This window comes from Rhincodon typus, chromosome 47, assembly GCF_021869965.1.
Source record: "Rhincodon typus isolate 14 chromosome 47, sRhiTyp1.1, whole genome shotgun sequence".
Lineage (NCBI taxonomy): Eukaryota > Metazoa > Chordata > Chondrichthyes > Orectolobiformes > Rhincodontidae > Rhincodon > Rhincodon typus.
In genome coordinates this window covers 289,347-307,777 of record NC_063378.1, presented here as the reverse complement: position 1 = coordinate 307,777, position 18,431 = coordinate 289,347, and the positions used below count along the sequence as shown (strand labels likewise).

General features: G+C 42.4%; 1 protein-coding gene across 3 annotated transcripts in view; it reads right to left on the bottom strand.

The window, feature by feature from the left end:
* Nucleotides 1-472: 472 nt before the first annotated feature.
* LOC125487966 (immunoglobulin superfamily member 1-like) overlaps nt 473-18,431 on the bottom strand; it is a 131,969-nt gene continuing 114,010 nt past the window's right edge. For all 3 annotated transcript variants that reach the window (XM_048620691.1, XM_048620692.1, XM_048620693.1), the window contains 7 exons: nt 16,766-17,071; nt 14,432-14,533; nt 11,487-11,514; nt 11,288-11,328; nt 8,467-8,504; nt 5,241-5,366; nt 473-2,209 (listed from right to left, as the gene is read on the bottom strand). In XM_048620691.1, coding sequence (XP_048476648.1) covers nt 2,126-2,209; nt 5,241-5,366; nt 8,467-8,504; nt 11,288-11,328; nt 11,487-11,514; nt 14,432-14,533; nt 16,766-17,071 — 725 coding nt within the window. In that variant the 3' untranslated portion in view covers nt 473-2,125. The remainder of the gene's footprint in view (nt 2,210-5,240; nt 5,367-8,466; nt 8,505-11,287; nt 11,329-11,486; nt 11,515-14,431; nt 14,534-16,765; nt 17,072-18,431) is intronic.

Sequence of the window (18,431 nt, the reverse complement as noted above, 5' to 3'; positions counted from 1 at the left end):
TTCTCATGAGTGAGTAGCCCTATGGTCTGGTCAGGCTATGGCGACTCTAATTTTCTATAGTCTGCCTTCATTGCAAAATGCAGCAAAAAAATCAAGACGATGAAAACAAGGAGAGAAATATTCCCAGATTCAATATCTATTAAGCAAGAAGAAAAAATACAGCTTGCACTGCTACATGGTTATAGTTGCAGAGTAGCAGTGGTAGAAGGAACTGTGTCTCTGCAAGTCACACATCTTTATTAGGGAAACACAGTTTACAATGTGCAGCAAAGTTAACCTAAATATGCTTAAATACACCAAAAAAGTGCATTTGAATGTAAAGCCTGATGCTGAATAGAATATGCATATATGCAGTTCGCCGTTCTGGCAGAAATAGTTTATTTGTCGGTTAAAACTGCTTGCTATGACTTGACGCAGTGAGACCAGTCAGCTTGTCAGAGGAAGTGAAACTCAAAATAAACATTGCTTATCATTTTCAATTGCAGACGGAAAAGTCCCATTTTATTTGGCAGGATTTTTTTGCAAGGTCAGGCATATTTTCTTCTCATCTCTTTTTGTGCTTGGCTCAATTGGCTACCAGTTGCTGAGATGGCAATTTGAACGTGACCTCAAGGAGTGGGATTTTTGCTCGAAAGGAGGTGGTTAGCATTAAACGTGGACTGGCTATTGTTCCAGCCAGATGTTTGACAGAGACTCTAACTTTCTGTGGACATTTTTCTAAGAGATCTGAAATACCTTGCGTGCAGAGTTAGCTCACTTTGCATTGCATACATATCTAATCCTGTTCACCAAAAATGTCCAAAATAAGAGCAGAAGTAGACCATTTGGTCCCTCAAGCCTGTCCTATGGCTCATTAGAATGATGATTAATCTGCCTGGGTTTCCAACTCCATGCACACATTCTGCCCCCACACACCCAGTCCCCGCCCATGAACTCAGAAAAATCTGAGCAAACATAAGAACAGGACTAGGCCATTCTTTATTGGTATCACTAGTGAATATTGTTGAACAAAGGACAATGAAAATATAGCAGGCATGGTGAGTAAATTTGCAGATGACACCAAAATTGGTATTACAGTCAATGAGGAAGAAGCTTATCTAAGATTATAAAGAGATCTTATTCAATTGGGCCAATGGGCAAAGGAGGTCAGATGGAGTTTAATTTGGATAAATGCAAAGCTTTGTATTTTGGTAAGATGAATAAGGCCAGGGCTTATACAGTAATGGTAGAACCCTGGGTAGTGTTGTTGAACAGAGAGACTTAGGGGTTCAGGCACATAGTTCTTTGGAAGTTGCAGCACAGGTATTTAAGATGGTTAAGAAGGCATTTGGCTCACTTTCCTTCATTGCTCAGACCGTGCAAGGCTTCATAGGATCACATCCAACTATTTTCTTAGGGGCTTAGAAATTGAAAACTAATCATCGCTAGGAAGAAGGACCAGGTAGGTCTTAGGGTAGAGCTTGACTGTTTGTCGCTTAAAAAATGTCAATAGCCAATTTATTGAAAAACGCCAAAACACTTTTCTATCCCATATTTCTCTATTCATTGAAAGATTCAAAGTCCCTCACCACTCCCCCTTATAGTGGGTGCACCAAACAGGCAAATTCCATTGTGTAAATTTTGGTTAATCTTCAGGTTTTGACATCACTACTCTCAAACCTGCGTATCTTTAAAATCAAATCTATCTGCTCATTCCAACCTTAGTAAAGTCACATCTCTCCCCAGAAGATCATCGGCTACTTGATTGTTAGCAAGAGAGAGACAGAGATGGAGAGAAAGAGGACTGGTGCTATGTTTATCTTTCAAAGTTGCAAAGGCCTAGACCTACTTTGAAATCTCAGTGTAAGAACTGAAACCACCCTGCTTGGCATCTCTCATCAGCCACCCAGCCCAATGGGGTAACACACACCTGCACATGCTCGTACAAAATAAATAGCTATAAAATGCCCTAATGCAGAGAAAACTGCTGCTACGTGATAAGCTTGCAAAATTATAATGCTTAAAAGGTTTACAATGATAACATGAAGGTTCCATGAGAGTCAACACTTGAAATCAGCACAGTATCTTGGCCAATGAATGGGAGCAGTGTGTCAAAATGAGGTTTCATCGATTGCAATTTTGCAACTTATTGTAGTCTATCTCCAGAAACATTCACACATGCATAAGTGATGTCTTGATATCCACTTTGTGGTGCCCCAATTTGTTTCTTCTGTCATCAAAGGAACAAAGAGATAAAGGTGGTTAAATAAGTATATACTGCATGATACATGCTTTCTGTTTTTTCCTATATCCTCTCTATGGTCTCCTATGCCTCTTTATCTGTCAATCCTCTCACCCTGCCTTTATGTTTTTGTTAAATTCTGTGCCAATTTATTGATCCCGCTAGTCAATTTTTCGGATACCCTGCCATGAAACTTCTATTCCCATTCCATCTGCATTTCCCACCCATTCTATGCTCATTCTCTCTGCATCTCCCACTTAATAGCTCAATTCTTTCTCTTGGTCTCTGACATTTTCTACATGTTAGGTCCTCCTCTCTGTCATACCCAATCTCTCTGTTATTCACTCTTTCATCAATATCACACTCTATCCTCTCTCTCTCAGAGTAATACAGCATGGAAACAGACCCTTTAGTCCAACAAGACCACATCAACCATGTTCCCAAACTAAGCTAGTTCCACCTGCCTGTGCTTGGGCTGAATCCCTCCAAACTGTTTCTATTCATTTACTTATCCAAATGTCTTTTAAATGTTGTAACTGTACCTGCATCCATCATTTCCTCTGGCAGTTTATTCCACACACAGACCACTGTAAAAGAAGTTGCCCCCCACCCCTCCGCAGTCCTTTTTAAATCTTTCTCCTCTCAATTAAAAATATGCCCCCTAGTTTTAAACTCCCTACCCTAGGGAAAAGACCCTTGTCATTCACCTTATCTATCATCTCATGATTTTATAAACCTCAGTAAAGGTCACCTTTCAACCTCCTACACTCCAGTGAAAAAAGTCCCAGTCTATTTTTATAACTCAAGCTCTCCATTTCCAACATCCTGATGATTCTTTTCTGAACACTCTCCAGCTTAATACTATACTTCCTATAACAGGGCAACCAGAACTAGACACAGTACTCTAGAACAGGCCTCACCAATATCCTGTACAACCTCAATATAACATCCCAACTCCTAAACTCAAAGGTCTGAGCGATGAAGGAAAGCGGCCAATGCCTTTTTAACCAAACTGTCTACCTGTGATGCAAATCTCAAAGAATTATATATCTGAACCCCTAGGTCTCTCTTCTACAAAACTACCCAAGGGCCTACCATTAATTGTACAAGTTCTCTCCTTGTTTGTTTTACCAAAATGCAATATCTTGTGTTTATCCAAATTAAACTTTATCTGCCACTCCTCACCCCATTGACCCAATTGATCAAGATTTCTTCGTAATCTTAGATAACCTTCTTCACTGTCTACTATACCACAATTTTTATGTCATCTGCAAAGTTACTAACCATTTTTCCAATATGAATGAGTTGGATGCACATATAAATAACAAACAGAAGTGGACCCAAGTACCGATCCCTGAGGAACACCTCTGGTCACAGGTCTCTCGTCTGAAAAAGAACCCTCCACCACCACCCTTTGTCTCCTACCATAAAGCCAATTTTGTACCCAATTTGCAAACTCACCCTGAATCCCATATGATCTAACTTTACTAATGAGTCTATCATGCAGAACCTTGTCAAAGGCTTTACTAAAGTCCATGTAAATAATGTGCAGCATTCCACCCTCAGTCTTCATGGTTACTTCTTCAAAAAACTCAAATCAAGTTTGAGAGATATGATTTTCCTCCCACAAAACCATGCTGCCTATCCCTTGTGGAAATGCTACCATGCAATGATTGAGAAACTGTTTAAAAAATGCCAGGAAGCAATGAATAATGTAAAAAGAAGTCATTGCCCTGTTGCAGAATTTTACCTTTGCAGCATTATCAATATAATGGGTATCATCTGGGAATTGTCAGACAGCGACTACTTCCAAGAAGAGACAGTCTAACCACTGCCCTTTGACATTCAATAGTATCACCATCACTGAATCCCATACTATTAACATCCTGAGGATTACCATTGAGAGAGAATCTAAGCATTGCTCCCTTGGCTTTCAATGATGTTATTATCACTGAATTTCCCCTTTACTATCACCATCCTGGAGGTCACTATTGACAGAGAATCCAAACACTACGCCTTGACATTCAGAGGTGGGGGTTACCATTGACAGAGAATCCAACCGGATCCTCTTGGCATTATCAGCACTAAAGTCTCCAACTGTAAACATCCTGGGCATTACCATTGACCAGAAACTGAACTGGACTCACCATATAAATACAGTGGCTACAACAGCAGATCAGTGGCTGGGATTTCTGCAGTGTTTAACTCAAGGCCTGACTCCCTAAAGCTTGTCCACCATTGACAAGGCACAGGTCAGGAGTGTGATGGAATACTCTCCACTTGCCTGGATGGTGCAGCCCTAACAACACTCAAGAAGCTTGACACCATCCGGGACAAAGCAGCTCTTGCTTGATTGGCACTACAACCACAAATACTCCCTCCCTCCACCACCACTCAGTAGCAGTAAATGTGTAACATCTGCAAGATGCACTGCAGGATTCACCAATGATCCTCAGACAGCACCTTCCTAACCCATGACAAGGGCTGCAGCTAGATGGGAACACCACCCTCTGCAAGTTCCCCTCTGAGCCACTCACCATCTCGACTTGGAAATATATCGTCCGTTCCTTCAGTGTCGCTGGGTTAAAATCCTGGAATTACCTTGTAAGGACATTGTGGGTCAACCTTACAGCACATGGACTGCAGCTGTTCAAGAAGGCAGCTCACCACCACCTTCTCAAAGGGGGAAACTAGAGATGGGGAAGAAATAAATGCTGGGCCCAGCCAGCGATGCTTATGTCCCGCGAGTGAATGTAAATAACAAAAAATGACACAGGCATAAACGTTTGTGTCTCCTACCCCCTTCAATGGTAACCAGAACACAACCATCCCTCAGATGTTGTCAGAACTCTTTGGGTAGATTCTAGCCTTTTGTCAGTCAGTGCTAATGGAGATTTGTGATCTGGAGACAAGGATTCTGCTCTCCTTGTGTTGTTTGCCCATATTGGTTGTCATGTCTACCTGACTCAATGACTAATGCTCCTCAGTCAGTTTTTGATTGGGAATATCAATACCTTACCTGGAAAGGCAAATTGCTGCCTGCTGCTGGGACCAAGGAGCCTTTGTTATGACTGAGTATTTCCATATTCAGTGTTGCGTAGGTAATCCCCTCCTGTACCATTCCTGGTTCTTCAGAATTGAGTTTCTATGGTGAACGACACAAAATTCCAAAAAAAACACCAAGTTTTGTTATCAAGCAATGAGATCTTTCATTTTACCATGTGTTAAGTGTATCAGAATGAGGTTGCATGATGATTAAATGTAAGGAACTAAGATCTGGGAGCAGCAAGAGACCACTCAGCCCCACCAGCCTGTTCCACCATTCAATAGGATCATGGCTGATCCTTTCTCATGCTCAATTCCACTTTCCTGCCTCACTTCCTTCACCCTGTTTCTGATGCAAGACATCTCCTCAACAGCTTGTGGATTATTTTATGTGGTAATAAGTAAAGAGAGAAGGAAAGATGTGCATAAGACCATTAGAAATAGGAATAGGAGTGGGCTGCTTGGCCCCTCAAGCCTGCTGCTTCATTCAATAGGATCGTAGCTGATCCTACATTCCTCACATTCACTTTCCTGCCTTTTCCTCATAGCCCTTAATTCCTCGACTGATCAAGAATCTATCTAACTCAGCCTTAAATAAACACAAGCACTCTGCCCCATCTTACACAGCTCTCTGTCATAATGAGTTCCAAAGGCTTACAACCCTTCTGACACAAGACATTCCTCCTCAAATCAGTCTTCAATTGGTGCCTTGTATTCTGAGACTTTGCCCACTGGTCCTAGACTCTCCCATGAGGGGAAACCTCCTCTCAGCATTCACCCTGCCAAACCCCTTAAGAATCATGAGTGTTTCAATGAGATCACCTCTCACTCATCTAACGTGCAGTGAGTAGATTCCCAACCTGTTTAACCTTGACAATCCATAACCTCAGACAATCCCTCCATACTGGGATCACCCTAGTGTACATTCTCTGAAATGGCTCCAAAGAAATGATATCTTCTCATAAATAAGGGAAGCAAAACTGTTCACAGTGCTCCATATGTGGTCTCCCCAGCACCAAGCACAGTTGCAGTAAGATTTCAATAAAACTATAAGATTTAGGAGCAGAATTAGATTGTTTGGCCCATTGAGTCTGCTCCACCATTCTATCATGGCTGATATATTTCTCAGAGATATTAAGAACTGCCGACGTTGGAGAATCTGAGACAACAAGGTGTAGACCTGGATGAACACAGCAGGCCAAGCAGCATCAGAGGAGCAGGAAAGCTGACATTTCGGGTCTAGATCCTTCTTCAGAAATGGGCGAGGGGAAGAGGATTCTGAAATAAACAGGGAGAAAGGGGGAGGCAGATAGAAGATGGATAAAGGATATATTTCTCAACCCCATTCTCCCATCTTCTCCTCGTAATCCTTGATCTCCTTACTAATCCAGAACCTACCTATCTAAAACACATTCAATGACTTGGCCTCCACAGCTCTCTGCGGCAGTGACTTCCACATTCACTACCCTCTGGCTAAGAAATTCCTCCTCATCTCAGTTCTAAAAGGCAGAAATGGCAAATACTATGCAGCATAGGTTTAAGGTGAGAAGGGGAAAGTTCAAAGGAGATTGCAAGGCAAGTCTTCTTTTTGCACAGAGTTAGGAGGTGCCTGGAATGTGATCTGAATCCCTTCACTCTGAGTCTGTGCCCTCAGCTCCAAATCTCTGCAAGTAATGGAAAAATCTTCCCCATGTCCATTCTATCCAGCCCTCTCAGTATTCTGTAAATTTCAATCAGATTCCCTCTCATTCTTCTAAACTCCATGGAGTACAGATCCAGAGTCCTCAACCTCTCCTCATATGACAAGCCCTTCCTCCCGGGGATCATTCTTGTGAACCTCCTCTAGACCCCCTCCAAGTCCAGCACATCCTTCCTTAGATAAAGGGCCCGAAACTGCTTACAATATTCCAAATGCAGTCTGACCAGAACTTTATACAGCCTCAGCAGGACATCTCTGCTCTTGTATCTTAACCCACTCGAAATGAATGCTAACATTGCCTTTGCCTTCCTAACTGCCAACTAAACCTGCCTGTCAAACTGAAGAGAATCCTGAACTAGGAGTCCCAAGTGCCTTTGTGCTTCCGATTTCTGAAGCCTTTCCCCATTTAGAAAAGAGTCTCTGCCTATATTCTTCCCGCCAAAGTTCATAACCTCACACTTTCCCACTCTGTAATCCATCTGCCACTTCTTTGCCTTCTCTTCTAACCTGTCCAAGTCCTTCTGCAGCCTCCCTGCCTCCTCAATACTATCTGTCCCTCCACCTATCATTGTGTCATCTGTAAACTTACTCTAAAAGTGGAACCTTCCTGAAATAAGGGGCCAACATTCGTTAGCCCTGTTTACAGAACACAGAAGCAATGTCAAAGCTTTCTAAATCATTAAGTCAGACCAACCAAATTGTTGTCAACAACTTTTGGCACCAAAAATGATATAAGGAGATTGGAGAAATGGAAAAGATTTTACTTTTACTAATGTGCTAATTGGAATTTTGTTTTTTTTTGTGAAAAATAAATATGAGCCTTTCATGCCAAACTACTTAACAAATAAATATTTTCTAGATGATGACAGTTCAACAGAATGGATGGAAAAAATACTCTTGTTCATGATTTGTTCAGAATGAACAATCCTGGTTTTTAAATCCTGTTTCCCAGAATAATAATCATTAAAAAAAAGCGCAGAATAGCTATCTTATTTTCTTTCCTCTCAGAGGCATGACTGGATCTATTTGGTGGCATGTGAACAGTCATTTTGCAGAACGTAAAGTCTGTTCAAGAGATTTTTTGGGGGGGATTGAGGTAATTGCAGTTTTATTGAGGGATGGGGGAGGTAGGCAGATTGAACTCAAAACTTTTTTGGAAGGCTGTGTGATATGAGCCTCCTGGCTTGTTTCACATCTTGCTTGTTGTGTCCCAGCCTTCACTCTCTTTCTCCGTATGTACCCCTTCCAATTTCTCAATTTTACTCCCATCGTCTTGCTTCCCTCCCTCTCTCTCCCTCCCCTGAACACCCACACACATTCACTCATTCTCTTCTCTGGCCTTGCCATTCTCAGTTTCTCCTCTCTGCATTTTTTTTGTTGCCCTTGTACCTTTCTTTCCAGCTTCCCTTGTTTTCGCTCTCACATACACAATATTTTACATTTCTCCATATTCAACCAGAGGTGGCTTAGGTTAACAGAGATATTCAGAATATGTACTTACATTTCTCTCTGGCTCAGAAGAGAGACACATGTTAGAATCTGCCAAAAAAACAGAAAGACATTTGCATTTGGTTTCAGATTTTGAAAATTTGAAAGGAGAATGAATGGAACATAGGAGCAGGAGTGGGCCATTCAGCCCCTCGAGCCTGTTCTGCCATTCAATGAGATCATGGCTGATTTGTGGCCTAGCTCCATATACTGCCTTTGGTCCAAATCTTGAATATATTTGCTGAACAAAAATTTATCTCTCTCAGATTAAATAGCACAACAACAAAGTATACGCTTTGACAACATGTGACAAGTACCTTTATAGATTGTTTTAACTGTTCTAAAGGAAACAAAATTGACCAGAAATAAATGCCAGATCAACAACTCTGGATAACTGACTGGATCTTATTCCTTTTATATGGTAAAGAGTGGGGATAACTATTGTCAATTTTCTCGATTCAGGAGAAAGACGTGAACGAACTTTAAATGTTCGATCAAGGAGTGTTGAAAAAGAACTTGTCATTAAAATAAGACATGCCTAATTAAACAAAAAATCAAATGGACATTGTTACATATATTTGGTTATTTTATTTTCTGAAACTATTTTCATTGAATCATTGAGCTGTATACCACAGGAAGAAAAAAAATTAGATAAGGTATACAGGAAGAAACATTTTCCCCTTGATGGAGGGATCAATGACCGGGGTGGGGGCATAGATTGAAGGAAAGGGGCAGGAGATTTACAGGGGATGTGAGGAAAAATGATTTCACCCAGAGGGTGGTGGGGAATCTGGAAATTATTGCCCGTAAGGGTGGGAGAGGCAGAAACCCACATTGCATTGAAGAAGTATTTAGATGTGCACTTACAATGCCAAGGCAAGGGTTCCCATGTTGGAAAATGGGGATTAGAGAATAGTGAAGTGGCTGTTTGTGACTGGCAGACACAAAGTGCTGAAGGGCCTTTTTCTGTGCTGTAGACCTCGATGATTCTTTGACCCTTTAATCTATCAGCTGATACAGTTATTGAAGATGACAGCCAATGCAAAACTAGAGGGCAAAACTTAGTTTAGAGGAGAAAGATTTAAAAGGGACCTAAGGGGCAACCTTTTCTCAAAGAGGGTGGTGTACAGATGGAACGAGCCACCAGAGGAAAGTGGTAGGCATGGGTACAATTACAGCATTTAAATGACATTTGGAGAGGTATGTGGATAAGAAAAGTTTAGTGGGATATGAGCCAAATGCAGGCAAATGGGACCAAAGGGTCTGTTTCAGTGCTGTATGACTCTGACTGTATTCTCTGTCTTTTTATGATGTCACACAATCTATCGTAGCCAGCTCTCCCTCTTTTACCTTCATAGTTTTCTTTGCTTCGATAACCATCACAGAATCCCCCAAGACCAACATTCTTGGGTCACGTTGACCACAAAATGAACTGGACCTGCTAATTAAATACTAATTATTTACTAGATCCACGAGTATAGGATGGAGGAGAATAATTCTGCAGCCAGTAAATCAGCTTCAGTGGGTGGCACAGTGGCCCAGTGGTTAGCACGACTGACTAACAGTGCCAGAGACCCAGGTTTGGGGAAAGTTTAATAGAGATGTGCGAGGCAAGTTTTTCACACAAAGGGTGGTGAGTGCCTGGAACGCTTTGCCAGAGGAGATGGCAGAAGCAGACACACAGCGGCATTCAGAAAACACCTGGACGAATACATGAATAGGAAGGGAATAGAAGGATATGGGTCCTGTAACTGAAGTCAGTTTTAGTATGGAAGGGCAAAATGTGGTGAAGCAGGCTTCAAGGGCCAAAGGGCCTGTTCCTGTAGTGTATTGTTCTTTGCTCTTTGATTTCAGCCTCGGGCGACTGTCTATGTGGAGTTTTTACGTTATCCCCGTATCTGCATGGGTTTCCACAGAGTGCTCTGGTTTCCTCTCACAGTCCAAAGACGTGCAGGTTAGGTGGATTGGCTATGCTTAAAAATTGTACTGTACTGTCCAGGAATGTGCAAGTTGGATAGATCAACCATGGTCAAAAAACACTCCATGTGGACTGATGGGGCTGCTTTGGGGGTGGGATGTCCTTTGAAAGGCGGGCGCAGACCTGATGGGTGAAATGGCCCCTTTCTCCCCTGGACTCATAAAGCACAGTAAAGGCCCTTCAACCCACTGAGTCTGCACTGACATAACTACCACTAAAGGCACGCTAATCCCAATTTCCTGCCCTTGTCCCAAACATTTCAGGTGCCCAAATTTTTTTTTCAACATTTCTGGCCTCCACTGCCTTCCCAGGTGGTGCATTCCAGATTCTCATCCACCTCTTGAACGGAAAGGTTTTTCCTCAAATCCCCTGTGAATTTCCTACCCCTTTCCCTCTTGTGATTGACCTCACTAAGCAAAAGGAAGGGGGGAGGAAGAGAAACAACCTTCTCTCCAACAATACAGAAGTCTGGAGTGCGAATGAACACCAAATGCAAGTGCCCCTCCAAGACAACGTAACACACTTATCCAGAGCTTTATTGCTGTTCTTCTCATGTCACCAGCTCAATGTTCTTAATCAGCCTTTCTGTTGTGGGGAGTAGGCTTTGAACGGCTCAAATACTGCAGCGGTTCAAGAAGTCATCCGAAGACCAAGTGTGCAGGGGAAGGGGCAAGTGTAGTTAAACATGGAATATAAGTGATGGCTTGTCCATTGTTGCCCCATCCCATGATCAAGTAAAAATAAGCTGAACTCAAATTATTCATGTAGTTTGGTGTTTGCTGGTCAGCATGGACGTGGTGGGCCAGAGGACCTATGCCACATGACTCTATGAACCTATAAAATTCATACACGTTACCATTTTTTTGAATCACTGCTCCGCTTGCGAATGTCACAGGGCTGGAAAATGAAACAAAGTTATTGTCTCAAACAAAGATGAACAAAATAAGTTTCGTTTCTCCTTCTAAGTCCAAAATTTGTTCAATCGAGTGAATCACATCACTTGGTGAACATTGCTTCATACTACTAATTTTATGGAATAAATTTGAGCCCATTACCTCTCAGTATTTTGGCAACTTGCTTTCCCTGAAATGAAAACACAATTGCAATTAAATAGTGTAAAGTTTCACAGGTTTGTTTTTGCAGCATATAGATTTCATGAATCAAACATGACACATTTTTCCTGGATTCCCTCCTGAAAGAATAATCAGCCGTATCTAATTATCACACTACTGTTTAGCAATTTGGAAGCAGTTCAGAGGAGATTCCAGTGGGATCTCCCTTATGAAGAGAGGTTGAACAGTTTTGGACTATACTCTCTGGAGTTTAGAAGAATGAGCAAGTGTTTCTGTAACTGTACAAGGTATTGGTATTTCCACATTTGGAGTACTGCATAATGTTCTGGTCCCCTTACTTGAGGAGGGATGGAGTTCCATTGGAGGCAGTTCAGAGGAGATTCACTCGATTGATTCCTGGGTATACAATGGCCTAATGGTATTATCGCTGGACTATTAATCCAGTAAACCCATGTAATATTCTGGGGACCTGGGTTCAAATCCCACCATGGCAGATGGCAGAATTTGAATTCAATAATAATCTGGAGTTGAGAGTCTAATGATGACCATGAATCCAATTGTCAGTAAAAACCCATCTGGTTCACTAATGTCCTTTAGGGAAGGAAATCTGCCCTCCTTACCTGGTCTGGCCTACATGTGACTCCAGACCCACAGCAATGTGGTTGATTCTTAACTGCTCTCTGGGCAATTAGGGATGGGTAATAAATGCTGGTCCAGCCAGCGATGCCCACATACCCTCAATGAATAAAAAAAACAAGATGAGGCATCTGTCTCATGAAGAGAGATCAAGTAGTTTCATCCGACACTCTTTGGAGTTTGGAAGAATGAGAGGAGATCGAGCTGAGGGATATAAGATGCTAAAGGGAGGATTAACAAAGTAGATGGAGACACAATGTTTCCTCATGTGGGACAATCTAGATTGGGAGGTCACCATTTCAGGACAAGGGGCTGGGGAGGATTTAAAAAAAAATGAAGAGGAATAACTTCTCTCAAAGGGTCATGAAACTGTGGGAATTCACCACCTCCCCCCACAAGAGTGTGTGGGAGATGCTGGGACCTTGAATAAAATTGCAGGAGGAGTCAGACAGATTTTTAATCAGTGACAGGCTAAAGGGGGCAGGGGCAGAAAAGTGGAGTTGAGGCCAAAATGAGATCAGCTGCGATCATATTCAATGGTGGTGCAGGCTCCCATTGGCCCTACTCCTACTCCTAGCCCTTATGGCTTTGAAAATAAATCACTTTTCTTGTCTTTTCAAAATGCATTGGTGTCATCTGTAAATTTTTTGCCCTAATGTCCTTCCGAGGTACATGCATCATTTGTGCAGACATGAAAAATAAACAAGAGAAGACTAAAGATAAATGTGTTCTATGACAGGAGTTAAAGTCCAGATCTTTTCTCCTCACGCAATGCAATTGTCGAATTGTCAACTGCAGAGGAGCATAATGCATGCTATATGGCATTAGTAAAGCCTTTAACTATCGCAGTACGTTTCTGTGTGATGCACACTATTTCAATGTTAACATTTGAAACTGTCGCATTACTGCAAATAATATTCTATTTTTCTGTTCTTAAGGCCAAAACCCCGTACTTAGTTATACAGGTCCATGCTGGTCCATGCTGACCAGGTTTCCTAAATTGAACTAGTCTCATTTGCCTGTGCACGGCCCATATCCCTCTCAATGTTTCCTATCCATGTACTTGTCCAAAATGTCTTTTAAATGTTGTAACTGTACCTGCATCTACCATTTCCTTTGGCACCTTGTTCCACAAATGAACCACACTCTTTGTGAAAAGGGTACCCCTCAGATTCCTTTTACATCTTTTTCCCCTCACCTTAAAATTATGCCCTCGAATTTTGGACTCCCTTCCCCAAGGAAAAGACCTTGGCTATTCACCTTATCTATACCCCTCATAATTTTATAAACCTCTATAAGGTCACCCCTCAACCTACTAAGCTCCAGGGAAAAAGTCCCAGCCCATCCAGCCTCTCCTTATAACTCAAACACTCCAGTCCCAGTAACGTCATTGTAAATATTTTCTGCACCTTTTCCAATTTAATAATATCCTTTCTATAGCAGGGTGACCAGAACTGTATGGAGTACTCCAAAAGTGATCTCACCAATGTCCTGTACAGCTGTAACACAACATCCCAACTCCTATACTCAATGCTCTGACTGATGAAGGCAAGTGTGCTAAACACCTCTTTCACCATCCTGTCTACCTGTGACACCTCTTTCAAGGAACTATGTACCTGCACCCCTTGGACTCTCTGTTCGACATCATTCCTCAGGGCCCAACCATTAACTTTGTAAGTCCTGCTCTGGTTTGTCTTACCAAAATACAACACCTCGCATTTATCTGAATTAAACTCCATCTGCCTTTCCCCGGCTCACTGGTCCAGTTGATCAAAATCCCTTAGTTAACCTTATTCACTGTCCACTCTGCCCCAATTTTGGTGTCATCTGCAAACTTACGAACCATGCCTCCTGTATTTTCATCCAAAACATTTAAATAAATGACGAACGACAGTGGACCCAGCACTGATCCCTGCAGAACACTACTGGTCAGTGGCCTCCATGCTGAACACCAGCCTCCTAGCCTCTTTATCCTAACGTCAGGCTAATATTGTATGTTGTCAGAACTGATAATGAAGTGGTTTAATTTGACAAGGAGTTACATGGAGAAAAAGACAGGGAAAGTCAGTAAACTGAGAACTGTTGAGTTCATTGCTGTGGAAGTGTTGTCAAAGCTATTTCATTTACTTCTAAAGGACAAAATTAGCCTTTCGGATCAGCAAGGCACAGTGCTTTTTTTTTCAGAAAACAATTATTTCTAACAACTTTGAGTTGTTTAAAGTTGGTAACTTCCCTTCAGAACCGACACAATTTTCCCGAATGTGTTAATTGTCTGTTTCGTGACCACTTACTTCTCTTGGCAATTAAGAAGCATGTAACTGTGACTAACAGTAGAAGGAGTATCACGGCTGCACACCCCAGCTTTGCATACAGCGGGAAGTAGGTGCTCGACTCTGTGAATTGATTTAAAATAGGAAATTAATACGATTTCACACACAAAAAGAAAAAAAATGCAACAGCGTAAATCAATGTAAAAGATTGTTCATGTCAATTTTCTCCCAAAGAATCCTCTGACTAATCAAATAACTTACCAAAACAGAACAACTTAATGGATTTCCTGGCTTCCATCAAAGAGGCCAAAACTGCACACAGTGCTCCAGCTGTAGCCTCACCAATGTCCTACCCAGCTCCAACATCATCTCCCTGCTATTATAATGTATGCCTTTACTGATAAAGGCAAGTGTCCCATATGCCTTCTTAACTCCCCTATTAACCTGTCCTGCCACCTTCAGGGACCTGTGGAGAAGCACCCCAAGATCCCTCTGTTCCTTTGAGTTTCCTGGTGTCCTGCCATTTAATGAGTACTCCCTTGTTTTGTTCCTTCTTTCAAAGTGCATCACCTGACAGTTATTAGGGTTAAACTCTATTTTCCACTGATCTGCCCATCTGACCAATCCATTTATATCCTCCTGTAACCTAACACCATCTTCCTCACTGTCAACCACCCGGCCAATCTTCATGATGTCAGCAAACTTACTTATCATTATCCCTCTCCACATTCTCATCCATATCACATCCTGCCAACTATACCAGAGGGCGGCACAGTGGCTCAGTAGTTAACACTGCTGCCTCTCAGCGCCGGGGACCTGGGTTTGATTCCACCCTCGGGTGACTGTCTGTGTAGAGTTTGCACATTCTCCTCCTGTCTGCGCAGATTTCCTCTGGGTGCTCTGTTTTCCTCCCACAGACTCCAAACATGTGCTGACTGGGTGGATAGGCCATGCTGAATTGCCCATTGTGTACCGATTAGATGGGTTCTAGGGGGATGGGTGTGGTTGGGATGCTCTGAGGGTCAGCATGGACTTGTTCAACATTGAAAATAAGAGTCACAGTTTTTTGAATATTCACAGGAATCTTTACAAAATAGCATTCCAACCAGGGCTGTTACAAAACAATATGGACCCTTTGGATTTACAGTAAGTCGGTTTTGCAGCTTTTATTCTTTTTTTACTTTTAACGTGAGGAGTGGGCTCCACAGTTCCCAAAAGAGAATCTGTTCCAGGCTCCCTCAGAAATGCAGAGCTGCATTCCCAATGTGAAAGTTTTCTTGAAATGAAAAGCTATGAGAGGAAGAAAGAGTATGTCTGCGATGGGAAAAAGATTCTCACGATCTGTCCATCACACAAACAGAAACTATTTCCACCGGTTGGAGATTCTTGAACTAGGGAGGGTATAGTCTGAGAATGAGGGCCAGACTGTTCAGGAGAGATGTTAGGAAGCACTTCTAGACACAAAGGGTGCGATAGGTTTGGAACTCTCTTCCACAAACAGCAGTAGATGCTGGGTCAGTTGTTAAAGAACATTTAAAAGGATGTTTTTGATACTGAAGGGTTTCAGTTATAAGGAGTTATAAAGGATGTCGCAGTGGCTCAGTGGTTAGAACTACTGCCTCACAGCACCAGGGGCCAAGGTTTGATTCCATCCTCATGTGACTGTCTGTGTGGAGTTTGCACATTCTCCTTCAGTCTGCATGGATTACTGGTCAGTGCTCTGGCTTCCTCCCACAGTCCAAAGGTGTGTCAGTTAGGTGTGTAAGCCAGGGTTATGGGGTAGGGTCTAGGTGGGATGCTTTCCAGAAGGTTGGTGTGAACTCATTGGGCTGAATGGCCTGTTTTCATACTGTAGGGATTCTGAGAGGCTGGACAGGCTGTGAGTTTTTTCCCTGGAGCATCGGAGACTTGTTGGGGTTGACCTTTTAGAGGTTTATAAAATCATGAGGGGCAGAGACAAGGTGAATAGCCATGATCTTTTCCCCAGGGTCCGGGAGTCCTAAACTAGAGGGCACAGGTTTAAGGTAAGAGGATAAAGATTTACAAGGGACCTTAGGGCCAACTTTTTCACACAGAAGGTGGTATACATATGGAACGAGCTAGCAGAGGAAATAGTATAGGTGGGTACAATCGCAACAGTTAAAAGACATTTAGACAGGAATATGGATAGGAAAGGTTTAGAGCAATATAGGCCAAATACAGGCAATTGAGGCTAGTTCAGTTTAGGAAACATGTTTGTCATGGGCCAAAGGGCTGTCTCCATGCTGTCTGAATCTATGACTTTATTGTTTAGAAGGGGGAAGACATTGGCCTATTCAAAGGGTGCACCTTGTGTCAATTGTTCTTTCTACCAACCTCTGAAGATGATCTTTACTTCATTGCTAAATGGTGAAACTGCCATCCGTCCTTCAATTTCAGTTTGATATTCACATCTGTAATTGCCAGCAGTTTGACTGTTTCCGATGTCGATGGTGAAAATCACAGTTTGCTCAGTGCCAGAAGTGTTACGGGAAAGTACAGGTGCTTCTGTTTTGTTTCTGTGCAAGTAAAATGTACCCCCTTTGGCACGGATCTCCCCTTGGCAGGTTATTTTAACCTTCTGCCCCACAGAAACCACACCATCGAATGGATCCATTGAGATACTCGGGGCTATGGGGTGATCTGTAACAATATTAACAAAATTTTAGAAAAAGAAACTGACATGAAATTGTATGAAGCGAGTCAGAATCATAGAATCGTACTGCATAGAGGAGCCCCTCAGCCCATTCAGACTGTGCCGTTAAAAATCCGCTACAACCTGCACTATCCCACTTTTCCAGCATTTGCCTCACAGTTATGACATTTCAAATGTAATTGGAAGGTTTATCTTCTCAATTACCCTTCCAGGCAGTGCAATCCAGACCCCGCCAACCTCTGGGTGAAACAATCCTCAAATCCCCATCTAAAATCGCCTGTCTTTTATATTAAAGTGATGCCCCCCTTGTTATTAACCCTTCAACTAAGGGGAACAGCTGCTTCCTATCTCCCCTGTCTATGCTCCTCATAATCTTACACACCTCTATCAGCCTTCTCTGCTCCAAAGAAAACAACCCGAGCTTATCCAGCCTCTCCTCATCGCTGAAATGCTCCATCCCAGGCAACATCCTGGTGAAACTCCTCTACAACCGTCTCCAGTGCAATCACATCATTCCTGAGCCAGTAAGCCTGAGAAGGGTTCTGAAAGAGGAGGTTTATGGAGATACAAAATGACAACTGATGATCATTCCCTCAGCGAAGGCTCCGTGTGAGATCCACCTTCAGACTAAGAAGACCCAGAGTGTCCTGTAGACAGAGCTCAGGGAATTGGATCCATGTATCTCAATCAAGTTCAGCAGAGCAGGTAAAGTGTGTTTTTTTTTCAGGCAGTCAGCCTAGTTTATGAAAAGTTAACTTAATTTGTGTAAAAGCCGTTCCTTTAAACTGTGAGTGCTTCAACAAAATTAATCTTGAATTACAATCCTTTGTTTGTCTCATACAGTGACAGTGCCTGGGTAAACCTAGTTTTTGAGTAATAAAGTGGTTGAAGTGTCTGTACAGATTATTTCATAGATGATATATCTGACCCACAGTGAAGGAAGCACAGCATAGCTCCCACTTATCAGTTGGAAGGCTAATGGAATATTGGCCCTTCTTTCAAGGGGTGGAGTGTAAGAGTAGGAAAGTCTTACTGCAAATGTACAAGGTGCTGGGGGAGACCACATCTAGAGCACTGTAAGCAGTTTTGTTCCTTCGAGGAAAGATGTCATTTCATGGAAGCAGTTCAGAGAATGTTCACTAGAGTTCTCCTGGGATGGAAGGATTATCTTATGAGCAAAGGCCAAACACATTGTGATTCTAATCCACCGGAGTTTAGAGGAATAAGAAGTGATCTCATTTAAACGTATAGGGGCCTGACAAGGTCAATGCTGAGAGGATGTTTCCCCCTCATGAGAGAGTCTAGGACCTGAGGGCACAGTCTCAGAATAAAGGGTTGCCAATTGAA